At 41.8% G+C, this 12811-nt stretch overlaps 1 protein-coding gene across 1 annotated transcript in view; it reads right to left on the reverse strand.

Annotated features, from left to right (window-relative positions):
- Dapp1 (dual adaptor of phosphotyrosine and 3-phosphoinositides 1) overlaps nt 1–278 on the reverse strand; it is a 50201-nt gene extending 49923 nt beyond the window's left edge. The window contains exon 1 of the mRNA XM_005325755.4: nt 21–278. Coding sequence (XP_005325812.1) covers nt 21–121 — 101 coding nt within the window. The 5' untranslated portion in view covers nt 122–278. The remainder of the gene's footprint in view (nt 1–20) is intronic.
- Between the last annotated feature and the right edge of the window lie 12533 nt (nt 279–12811).

Genomic DNA, 12811 nt, shown 5'->3' on the forward strand with positions numbered 1-12811 from the left:
AAGGGGATTTTCTCTCTCACCCCAAGTCCTGAAGCAGCTCAGCGTCTCCATCTGATCTGCTCCACAGATCCAAGGGATCCTGGGTACTCATTTTCCCTTCTGGAAGTTCTGCTCTGCCCATTCGTGCCCTTCCGTCCGCCTGTGAAGCCCCTGCCAGGTGCTGTGGGGAAGAGGAGAGAGGGGCTCAGCTGCTCCTTAGACTCTGCTCCTCAGTGAACTGGGAGCCTGCTGTGACTGTGAGTCTCCAAACAGTGAGGAAGTGAAACTTGGTTACTCCTCCCACTGACACTGCCACCCTGGCCCTGAGGCTCTGGCAGGAGTGTTCTGTCAGTGAGGAAGTATGCAAACTTAGGTAGCTACCTGGGACACCCACACACATCGCCGGCAGGCAGTTTCTGTCAGAGACGTAGAGGGGACCATCCACCTGGTATAGGAGATCATTAGTTCAAACTCTTTCCATGAGGCCAAACTATAACTTCTGCCTAACATTATGGGCTTCTGTGGTTTTTAGGGAGAATGAATATACTCATTCACTCACTTTCTTTCTTTTCTCTCTTATGCACACAAGGAGCACTTCCATGTCAGGAACATCTGTAGAGCTGGTGGAGAAATCAGTCAAACTATCAGTTCAGCCCTGAAGTGTATGTTTTGACACTGTTTCGATATTTATGCATACTCACTAAAACTTTCTGAAATACCCTTGATACTCAGCTTGGGACTACTCAGAGACATGTTTCTTCCATGGAAGAGGAATAGGGTGAAAAGAAGGTAGGAAAAAGTTATAGAGGTTATTCTTAAGCTCACCTAATGGGACATACTAGAATTCACTGGACTTATACCTGGTATGTCTTTGTGTCCATATTTGTGTAATAGAGGAGAATTCTATTTGCCTGGATGTCTTAAAGGGTAACTGCAGAGACTCAATCCTTGGGAAATAGAACAAAGTACAGTTATGAGTGAATAATATATGTTGCTTCTGTCCTTATTTCTGTACGTACCTGCAGGAAAGAATGTGCTTTTGGGTGCTGACTCGTGTGTATGGTGTGTGTGTGTGTGTGTGTGTGTGTGTGTGTGTGTGTGTGTGTATGAGTGTGTGTTTGCCTGCCCCTCCCCCCCCCATCACCTCGCCATGACCTGACTAACTCAGGTTCACCAGGATGCTCTATAACTTATTTTTTCAGTGTGGTCTGAGAATTAGCAGCATTAGCCAGGTGAAGAGTGCAGAACTCAGGGTTTATCCAGTGTGTTAAAGTATGAGGAGGACTGCTTTGCTGGACAGACACCAAGACAGCAGTGTGGTTCCTAAAGGATTTAGATGCTCCCTAAAGGCTGTTCTGTACTTCTGTGTCATTCTACCCTTAAAATTCTTCCTTGTGACCTATATTTCCCATTGGTTTGTGCAACCCTGGCTTACTTTGGTTAACTGAGAAATTCCTGAGCATCTAGGGAAAGCTTGGGTCGAGTAAGCTCTGATCACATGCACGTGATGGTACATCAACATTTAGAATTCTTTTGGCTACAGGTTTTTCATAGAGGAATCAACCGTGCACTTGAACAGAGGCCAGGGAGGTACCAAATGTGCACACAGTAGAGATAGGGGAACGGCCTGAGCACCAGATTTCCTGTTCCCTTTCTATAGCCCTTTGTTTAGTGTTTTAGTATCTATTTCGTTCCCATTTTAGCAAATTCTGTTTTTTTTTCTCTTTGTTAACTTTTCTTTGGGGGGTGGGGAGGGAAGTAGCAGAATTTGCTCAGATGACCTTTTATTCTTTTTCAATTTTTCTGACTTCTTCTCTCCTTTAGCCATCCCATTTTACTGCCTTTTCCTTTGATGTCATCTTCCCATTTTGGAATTTATTCTATTTTCCAGAGATCCTTCCCTTTTTTGCCACCCCCGCCCCACTCTCTACACATTTAGTATTTTAGCAGTGCTATCTGCTATAGCATTACTGAATGGTTTCAACAAAAGACTGGACTTTTGTAAAAAATATTTGGTAATGTGCTTTTACATTAGATTTTTCAGATATTATAATTATTTTTTATTAAAGAGACTTCAACTTTTGCTTTCATATCCCTTTCCAAGGTATATTTTTGAAAACCACATACTTCACTCGCTGTTTCAATAATCTCTTTTTCAATCCTGCTGATTCGCAGCACTGAATTTTTCCATATTGGCCTTAGACACGAAATGGACATAAATGATCAAGTTAGTCTTAAAAATTTGGGAGCATCTTATTCTTTGTTGAAAAAGAAATGTGTGTTTGTATATGTTATATACATGAATTTATACACACATATATTTTTGTGTATGTACATATATGTGTACAAAAAATATTCATATGTATGTGTGCACTTGCCTGGCATGTGTGAGGCACTGGGTTTGATTCTCAGCACCAAATGTATATATTTTTAAATATATATATTTATTTTTTAGGTGTAGATGGACACAACACAATGCCTTTATTTTTATGTGGTGCTGAGGATTGAACCCAGGTCCCGCCCATGCTAGGCGAGCACTCTATCGCTGAGCCACAATCCCAGTCCCTTAGCACCACATATTAATAAATAAATAAATAAATAAAATAAAGGTTTATCAACAACTAAAAAAAATATTTAAAAAAAAGAAATGTTAGGCCTGTACTAGAATTATCATCACATTCAAATTATGAAATTTTTCATTAAAAAATTAGAGAAATTGTGGAGAGTTATTTTGGGTATATTTGAACTTCATTAGAAGAAAGAGCTTCTGACAGTTGGCACCCCTCTAAGGATAAGTTTTGAAAAGAAACTTCTTCATATAGCTAAAGACTCTCTTGATCTTTTCCTAACTTATTTATCTCTACAGAAAGCTCAAATATTGCCATGTCTGCTCTTCACTTGACTGCCATCAATGCCAGTCCTCCCCCAGCTCTCCGCAGGGTAGCCCTGGTCCTCTTACCTCCCATGGTTGACTTTTTGCAGTTGACCAAACATGGCTTCTTCTTCTCTGTTACTTAGGTAGGTGGAAAATAAAGGATATAACCTGGGAAGGAAAACCCTGGCTTGGGGTTACCATGGACCAAGTTGATCACAGCTTAGTGTTGAGGGACCTTCGGTCTCTCACTGCCTGTTCTCTCCACCCATGAAACAGAAGAAATGTTTGTTTTGTATTCCAATGGAACAGGGAACAGTAGAGAAAGAGAGAATTGCCCATTGTTCTTCCCTTCCAAGTCAGCTCTCCAAAAGAAAGGCTTCCATTTCTCCTCTTAATTCTGTGACAAGCTCAGAACTGCCATATTGCTTTTAAGAAATGTGCCATTGACTGGAGTTGTAGCTCAGTGGTAGAGTGCTTGCCTGGTATATGTGAAGCACTGGTTCTATCCTCAGCACCACATATAAACAAACAAACAAATAATCAATCTATTGAAAACTAAAAACAAAATCAAAAACAAAAAAAACCCTACAAAATATGCCATTGAAGTTTGACTTCAAATCATCACCTCTGTGTTCTCTGTTGCAAATATGTGTTCACATCTGAAAGGTTAGGTCAATTGGTTGTTGTGAATTCCCTGGTCCCTGTTTCACTTTCTTCTTTGGTCCACATAAGCAGTACTAGTTTCTTTGTACATTTGGATAAGGCTATCTGGATATGGCTGTAACGCACCAACTTGAAGGTATAAAATTCACCCTAAACCTTCCTCTGCAGGGAGAGGAGGAATCTAGAAACAGAAATAAAGGGAGTTTCCTCAGAAGGGGAAGGGAAAAACCTAAAGACTTTGGATTTTATCTTTCTAATATATTCTTTTTGGGGGGATGAGGAGATACCAGGAATTAAACTCATTGACCACTAAACCATATCCCCAGCCCTTTTTTTTCTATTTTATTTAGAGACAGGATCTCACTGAGTTGCTCAGTGCCTTGTTTTTGCTGAGGCTGGCTTTGAACTCATGATCCTTCTGACTCAGCTTTTTGAGCTGTCGAGACTACAGGCGTGCGCCACCATACTTGGCCCCAATATATTCTTTACAAAATGATACCCCAAAAAAGTGGATGTTTGTGTGCACTTTACATGTTGAAATCCCACCCCCATTGTGATACCATTAGCAGTTGGGCCTTTAGGAGATGATTAGGTTATAAGGCAGAGTCTTCATGAATGAGGTTGGTGCCCTTATAAAAAGGACTCCAAGGAACTCTCAAACTCTTTCCACCATGTGAAGATACAGTGAGTATACAGCAGACTGCAGTCCAGAAGACGGTCCTCACCAGAACCTGACCATGATAACACTCTAATGTTGGATTTGCAGCCTCCAGAATTATGAGAAGTAAATATATGTTATTTAAAAGCCTCCTACTCTAAGGATCTAGGCACAGTGACTTGGGAGGCTAATGCAGCAAGATCATAGGTTTGAGGCCAGCTTCAGCAACTTAGCAAGACTCTGTCTCAATATAACCAATAATAATAAAAAAAATCTGGGAATGTAGCTCAGTCGAAGAGCATCTCAGGTTCAAACATACACAAACACACACACACACACACACACACACACACACACACAGCTACCTAGTTATAGTACTTTGTTGTAACAGTCGAAACTGATGAAGATGCACGGTTTTCTGAATGATTTAAAATTCTGAAAAAAAAGTTCAATTGACCCATGGTGTGAGCTCCCAGATGCTCAGTAAATATTTCATAAAGGTTAATTTTTAATCTTCAAGGAATAAAGGAGAGAAGCCGAGTGAAGACACCAGTTAGGCAGATGGATATCCAAGTGGTGCTGAGAGCTCCTTTGGGTCTTTGTGGGTCACGACTGATCACATGCCTCTGCTACGCCTGTCACCCCACTGTTCTGGCTGCTGTTCCCATAATTTCTCTCAGTAGTCATTCTACTTGCCTTAGGCCATTTTTTTTTCCCTCTGCTGACCCACATGGGCCCTGTGATGTGCTGACCTGCTCTTGATCTCTGACATGTGGTTGAGTGTCTGGTCTCTGCTGCTGCATGTGGGATCCCACCACCATTTTCTTCTGGATTCCTCACCATTTGATAACTCTGTACTAGGCTGTCACAGGCCACATTCTGTCTACATTGGTGTCCTGACTGCTTTCTGATCTCCACAGTTCCTTGGGAAAGTAGCTGGGTCTGCGAGGTACCATCCTTGTCTCTCTCTAGATATCTGTGTTCACTCATTTTGAGGGAGTGAAATGAGGATAATTGAGTTCCAGAATTGTGCAGTCTGGAGAAGACTCATTTTCTGAAATTAGTTTCAGCTATACGAGGACTGCCTTAGCACACGCACCTCCGGGGAGTTGGATCAGTCTTGGTTGTCTGAAAATTCTCTCATATTCTAATCAGAACCACTCTTCAGGTCCTACTATTGAGTAATATGGGATCATATCCGACTCCTTCCTTACATAGAAGGTTTTCTCCAAGTGGTGATTTTAAGCCACGGAATTCTGCTGAATTCATCGAACTATCAGTCATATTAGACATATCTGTGTCTCTAAGTCCCAACTTCAGACAGGAGTGTCTCAAATACCCTGAGGAAGGACTCTACCTGGGCAAGGAGCCGGGCTGGGAGGAAGTTGAAGAACTATGTCTCCACACTTCACATTGTGCCTCAGTTGTAGCACAGCCCAAAGACCATTTTGACAAGCGATCTGAGTATGTCATCATTTTTCTTCTCCAAGATGAATAAGCTGTTTAATTTTAGTCTCATAAAGAATCTATGTGGGGGGGGATGGGATTGTGACTCAGTGGTAGAGTGCTTGCCTAGCATGAGTGAGGCACTGGGTTTGATCCTGAGCACCACATAAAGATAAAACAAATAAAATAAAGGTATTGTGTTCATCTATATATATTTTAAAGAATCTATATGCTTTTGTTACCTTCTCTTTCTGCTTAGAATGTTCTTCTCCTATGCTGGGGTTGGCCAACTCCTTTTTCATTTTCAACCCTCAGCCTCCGTTTTACCTTGTTCCATGGTTATGTTTTGACCCCCTCCTCTGCAGATTGGGTTAGGTGACATTCCACATGGCTAAGCCTCTCTACTGCCGTCATGTACCCCATGTATCTTTATTACATTTTTGCCACTCTATTGAGATGAAACTTTTCTTTTTATTGGTGTATTCCTTAGGATGGAACTTTATTACATAGACTGAATGAGAACTTAAGGGAGTTTGGTTCTTTTTTATGGGCCACTCAGTGCAGACTTCGAGAGGAGAAGCAGCTCAACAACTATCATTGAATTCACGAAAAAGACTTTCTGAAGGTTTTGGTTAAAAATCTAAAATTGGGCTAATTTTTTTATTTTGGAAGTTTATCAGTTTGATCATTCTAGAAAGTAGGTGTTTAGATGGAATTAAAAGCACAGGAGAATTTTTGGGTGGAAATGGCCAGGAAGATAGAGGAAAGAAGACAGGGAGAACCTCAGATCCCAGTGTATTAATTTCCCAGGGCTGTCATTATAAGGGAGCTCTATACCTTTCACAAGGGTCATGCTGACACTCCTACAACAAAAGACAGATTAATAAGAGAAAAGCATTAACAAATTTATATATCAAACTTTTAAGTGACATGCTCAGAAATAAAGAGCAAAAGGCCCAAAGAAAATTTTATGCTAATTCTAAAGATAGAAGTGAATAGTTGTGAAGAAATATGATTGGATGAAAAGGATATGATTAATGGTAATAAATTGAGGGTGGAGCATGGAGGGGGTGGACAAGCAAGGCTTATCTGTTCAAGTTATTCTTGGTCTCTCTGGGTAGCATTCCTTTCCTCTGAGTATAGGCAAGACACCTGCCACACAAGGGTCTTACTATCTACTTTAATAAGAAAGATCAAAATGACCTTCCTAGATTTTAGGGTTTGCTTTAGAGGAGGAAGAAGACTATGGAACAGGAGGTTGGGAGAAGGTGAGAGAGACAGCTTATGATTCAGAGGCCCTCCTGTTTCCTTCAGTTCAAACACACTGAGCATGCCAAGGTAATGTATTGGGGGTATCATGTTCTGATCTCCAACACCATAACAAAGTAATACAAAATGGTTGGGTAAAAACAACAGAATTGTTTTGTCTCCAGTTCTGGAGGTCAAGAGTCTAAAATCCAGGTGTTGGGAGGGTGGGGTCCTTCTGGAGACTCAGAGGAAGTGTTCTTCTCTCTCCTACCTTCTGGTAGTTGCTGGAAATCTTTGCTGATCTTTGGCTTGTAGATCCATCTCTTTAATCTCTGCCTATTTTCATACCACCTTCTCCTTTCTGTTTCTTCACTTGGCCTTCTTTTAAGAATAAAGGTTATTGGATTTAGGGCCCACTCTCATACAGTATAAGCTCACCTTAATTTCATCTGCAAAGATTCAATAAAGTCACATTCTGTGGTTCCAGGCAGACATGAATTTCCAAGAGACACTAATTGATTCAAGATCAGAAATTATAAAGTAAAAAAAGTTATGGGGGAGACTTAGGACTTGCAATTGGGAACACATGTTCAGTTAGCTGTGAATCAATATTCTAGAGGAAGCTAAGAAAGCGGGTGCTTACACAGGTGAAAAGCTGTGAAACCATTACAATGTGACTCAGGTTTTGTTTTGTTATTGGTACTAGACATTGAACCCAGGGGCACTGTACCACTGAGCTACATCCCGAGCCTTTTTAAGTTTTTTTATTTTGAGACAGGGGCTTGCTAAATTGCTAAAGCTGGTCTTGAACTTGTGATCCTCCTGCCTCAGCCTCCGGACTCACTGGGATTTCAAGCATGTGCCACTGCGCCTGGCATTACAATATTATTAAAATTGTTTGAAGAGAAACTCTTATTGAACTTTTTTTTTTTTTTTTTAAAATGCAAGGGCTAGAGGGCTGTGTGACCAATGGAAGATAAATCATGTGTGTAGTTGGTAAAAATATTCCAAAACAAGAGTTTGATAACGTCTTGACACTCATCTTGCAGCTCTGGCACAGAGATACAAACACTCGTATGTGTACATACATCTGTAACCAGAAGGTGGAGGTGACCAAAATTCGCATTCCAGAAAGCAGCCTGAGATACGCACAAGTCCTACTTCTTAAGAGCCTCCCGGCTGCATTTGGGAAAGCCCTCTCAATGTTGCTTTCATCACGATTTCCCTTTTGTCTTCACATCAGTATAAGCTGACACCAAAGAGAAGGAAGGGGAGGTGGGCAGAGAGGGCCCCAGACTTGGTCATGCCCGTGGGGAGTCCCAAAGCAAGAACAGCAGAGGAGTTTGCTAGCACAGGACCTGCCTTGAGAAGGACACAGCCTGTGCTTTGCACAGCACACGGTCCCACTGTGTTCAGTCACTCCTTGGGAACAGCTAGGGACAGACTGGCCTTGGCATGAGTGGGTAGCTCATCTGAAGGTGCCAGCCGCTGGAACTGTGGGCTCACCACACCCTTGGCCACAGGCTCTCTCTCAAAGGGAGATCTAAATGAGGAGGAGTGCTGCACTCCATGAGTGCCACAGGGTGAAGGGACTTGAAAATACAGAGCTGTGTCCCCTGGCTTCAGAGTAACTGAGAGACTCCATTTCTAGCTTTGGTGATGCAAGTGACTGCAGTGACCATCGGCCCATTTCCCAAGCCACTGGCTGCCCACGGCCAGAGAAGCTGTGTAATAGTCCTGGCTTCCCTGAGTCTCTCAGCTTGGTGGTCCAAGCATGTCAAATGATCAGCTCCATCTCCAGAGGCTCACCAAAGACATCTACCAGGAATAGAAAGCCCGTGGAATCTTGTCAACCTTCTCTTCTTCCTCCTCTTCCACTTTGGTTACTCAACCTTCAGTTCCATTCTCACGTCTCTTTCTCTTGTATGAAATATTTGTCCCATTCACTAATCCAGTCACTTAATTCCTGGTATTTTCTTCAAGTATGAGAAAGTACTGCAGAAGTAATACTATTGCATAGCTCACAAAGTCCAATCCAGGGAAGACGGGGAAATCAAGAGTCCCCTAAGGGAAAGGAGAATTCTTGTCCTGCACCCAAGTTCCCTAGGAATCTCACTCTCACTGGAAAAACCTCCATTCTCAGAACTGCCTGAGGGCCCATCAATTCACTCAACCAATGCTTCCTTGCCTCATCACTGGGAAGGATCACCCTCCTAGCTTTGGGGAATTTTGTCCCAGTTCTTACCAGTATTTCCAGTGGCTTTGTCATTTAAATAGGGATATAAGTATTTTCTTCACAAATACCTGCTTCACATTCTCTTCAAGCAACCCTCCCCAGCTTCCTTGCTCCTCCTTGAGCTTGGCTCATTTTTGCCCTGTGTCTTTGCAAATGCTTTTCCTATTTCTTAGCTTTCCCAGACTCCAGATCTCACTGTGGCTCTCTTTCTCACTTCATGCAGTTGTTTTGCTCAAAAATCACATTCTCAGAAAGGTTTCCTTATCCACCTTATCTAAAATGCCTCTCCTCTTGCCTCAAGGCTACCAATTCTTTTTCCCCTACTCTAATTTTTAAAGCTCTCAGTGTTAGTAAATACTAAAATCTTCCAGGTTGGCTCTTTAATATCCAATTGCCTGTGCTCCAGGGTATCCCCCAGTCATCTTGGCCAATCTTGTCCCTCCCTGAATACCTGAGATCTTTCTGCTACTTGATAAGTTAAGGGGGCCTCTAGGACCCTGTTCCTGCACCATGGCCAACACTCACATCTGTTCTGATTCTTCTCTGCCTGTACTGTGCCAATTGCATGTTTAGCAGATATATTGATGTATAATTTGCATGCTACAATGTTCATTTCCTGTGCAGTACGATTCAATGATTTTTAGAAAATTTGCACAGAAAATTTGCACTCCCAGAAGATTTTTAGAAAATTTGCCCTCCCAGAAGACTCCTTGTACCTATTTTCAGTCCAAACATCCTAAATACCCGTTCTGTTTGGCTCTGCCTGAGGTTTTATAGAATACTGACTATTTTCAATATCTATATGTTCATCCATCTTCCATCCACAGGCTCTTCTGTTTTGCAGTGTGTCCTTGCCACTTCTTGCCAAGATGTGATACATGATCCCCCTCCTTGAATTAGGTCTCACTGTGATGAACTGAATGTGGTGGGTGTCCCGGTGGTGTAACTTGGAAGGTGGATAGGAAGAAACTTGGTCTCTTGGTAAGCTCCCTGTCCAGCGGTTTCCTTGGGGCATTTCCTTTTGGAACCTAAAGTTAGTACCAGAGTCCCCAGCCCCACAGAATGTTCCACAGGTGTGCTCTGGTCAATGATCCCAGATGAGCTCAGCTCCAGCCATCCCAGACAGAGTGCCAGACAGATTGAAGAAGCTTCTGGATGATCACTGTCTCCAGCCATTTAATCCACTCCAAGAAGTTCAAGTCTTGCCAACTGAGGCCCCAGACATCAAAGAGCAGAGACAAGTCATCCCCTCTCCTCTCTGTTTGAACTTTGGATCTAAAGAAAACATGCACATAATAAAATGTTGTTTTAAACAATAAAGTTTGGGATTGCTTGTTACCTGGTGATAGGTAGTGAAGACACTTGCTTATCACATGGTTCACAGCCTAGAATGTGAGCTCCAGGAGGGAGGGAGTTTTGAGAGTTTGGATTACTTATCCATGACAGTACTTTTATATGTCAACTTGCTGGGTCCCAGGGTACCTAGATATTTAATCAAACATTATTCTAAGTATTTTTGTAAGAATGTTTTTGGATGAAACTAACATTTACCTCAGTAGACTTTGAACATGGCAGATTGCCTCCATATAGTGTGTGGACCCCATCCAGTCAATTGAAGATCCAAAGAGAATGAAATAACCAGCCTCACCTAAGGAACAAAATCCCCAGGAGAGCTGGGCACAGTGGCTCATGCCTGTAATCCCAGCAGCTTCGGAGGCTGAGACAGGAGTGTTGAGAACTCAAAGCCAGACTTAGTAACGACAAGGCACTGAGAAACTCAGTGAGACCCTGTCTCTAAATAAAATAGAAAAAAAAGGTCTGGGGATGTGGCTCAGTGGTTGAGTGCCCCTGAGTTCAATCCTCAATACCCCCCACCAATATATATATATATATATATATATATAATCTCCCCAGGAAACGTCTTCAACAGGAGCTGGCCTGCAGACTTGAACTCTTGACTTTCCGAGGTCTTTAGCCTGCTAGACAGCTCTGTGGATTTTGGACTTTCTAGCCTCGATGATTGCATGAGCCAATTCTTCATCACACATCTCTTCCTATGTTGGCCTGTATATCTATGCCATCTATATCAATATTCACATTCACATCCACATCCTATTGGCTCCATTTCTCTGCAGAACCCTGACTGGGATATTATCCATGGGTCCTAAAACAGTGGCCCTTAACTGGAGCAATTTTGTCCCCCAGGAGACATTTGGTAGATCTGGAGACATTTTTGGTTGTCACAACGTGGGGAGCTTACTGGCATCTAGTGTGTAATATTGCTGAATACTAGGACAGTCCCTACAACATGAAAAATATAAAAAGGGCTTGTCTGGGCTTCCTCAAGTGCATTTATTTTCTATAAGAGTATCCTAAAGGGGCTGGGGTTTGGTTCAGTGGTAGAGAACTTGCCTAGCATGTGCCGGCGCTGGGTTCAATCCTCAGCACCACATAAAAATAAAATAAAGGTATTGTGCCCAACTACAACTAAAAATATTTTTAAAAAAATTTTAAAAAGAGAGTACCCTAAATGCCACAAATTCACTAATAATACCTATGCAAAGTCACCTACCTAAAGAACAAGCTGAAATGAAATAAAAAGTCAGCCCTTCCCAGAAATAATGGGAGGATCTGTAGTCCAAAGAGCAGAGGTCCTGCTTGTTTTAATAAAGGCCCAAGAGTGAACGAATACAAGCCCAAGAAACACTAACTTGAGATATTAAGATCACTCTTCATTTGTATCCACCTTGAATCCTGTGACCAAGCCTATTGTTGGCATTCAAGCAATTCTTGTGGTTACAAGAAGTCAGGCTGCTGGGTATTGAAACTATTTCCCCACAGGTGGTGTTGAAACAACTAAGCTCTGCCCTTGAATAAGAAATACAGTTACCCTCAGTGGCCATAGGTCTTTTTCTTTTTAAAATATTTTTTTAGTTTTAAATATTTTTTAGTTTAATATCTTTATTTTTATTTATTTATTTTTATGTGGTGCTGAGGATGGAACCCAGGCCCTCACGTGTGTGAGGCAAGCACTCTACCACTGAGCTACAACCCCAGCCCCATATTAGTCTTTTTTTCAAAGGAAGAAATAACTAATGTATTTGACTAGATCCGAATTTAAAAATATTCAAAAGGTTTTGAAAGGCCCAGAAAGAGAAATGTGTGATCAGTAAGGGGAAATTTACCCACAATCTTAACAAAAAGGCATCTATAAATTACAAACAGTAGCCATAATCACTTTTATTTGGATTCATAAACATGTTCAGGAGGCAGAGCAAAATTATATGATTTTGTATTTTATTTTTCTTGTGTGTGTAACTGGAGATTGAAGCCAGGGTTGCTCTACCACTGACCTATATGCCCCAGCCCTTTTTTATTTTTTAGTTTGAGACTGGGTTTTGCTAAGTTGTCACGTCTGGCCTCAAACTTGCCATCTTCCTGCTTTAGTCTTATTAGACAATAGGGTTTCAGGTGTGTGCCACCATGTCCATCATATTTTTGTAATGGGGAAGGGTACTGGGGATTTAACTCAGGGCTGCTTTACCACTGAGCTACATCCTTAGTCCTTTTTATTTTCTATTTTGAGACAGGGTCTCACTAAGTTGCTGAGGCTGGCCTTGAATCTGTGATCTTCCTGCTTCAGCCTCCTGAGTCACTGGGATTACAGGGGTACATCCGCCATGCCCAGCTGTAATTTGCAAATAAG

This window comes from Ictidomys tridecemlineatus, chromosome 9, assembly GCF_052094955.1.
Source record: "Ictidomys tridecemlineatus isolate mIctTri1 chromosome 9, mIctTri1.hap1, whole genome shotgun sequence".
NCBI lineage: Eukaryota > Metazoa > Chordata > Mammalia > Rodentia > Sciuridae > Ictidomys > Ictidomys tridecemlineatus.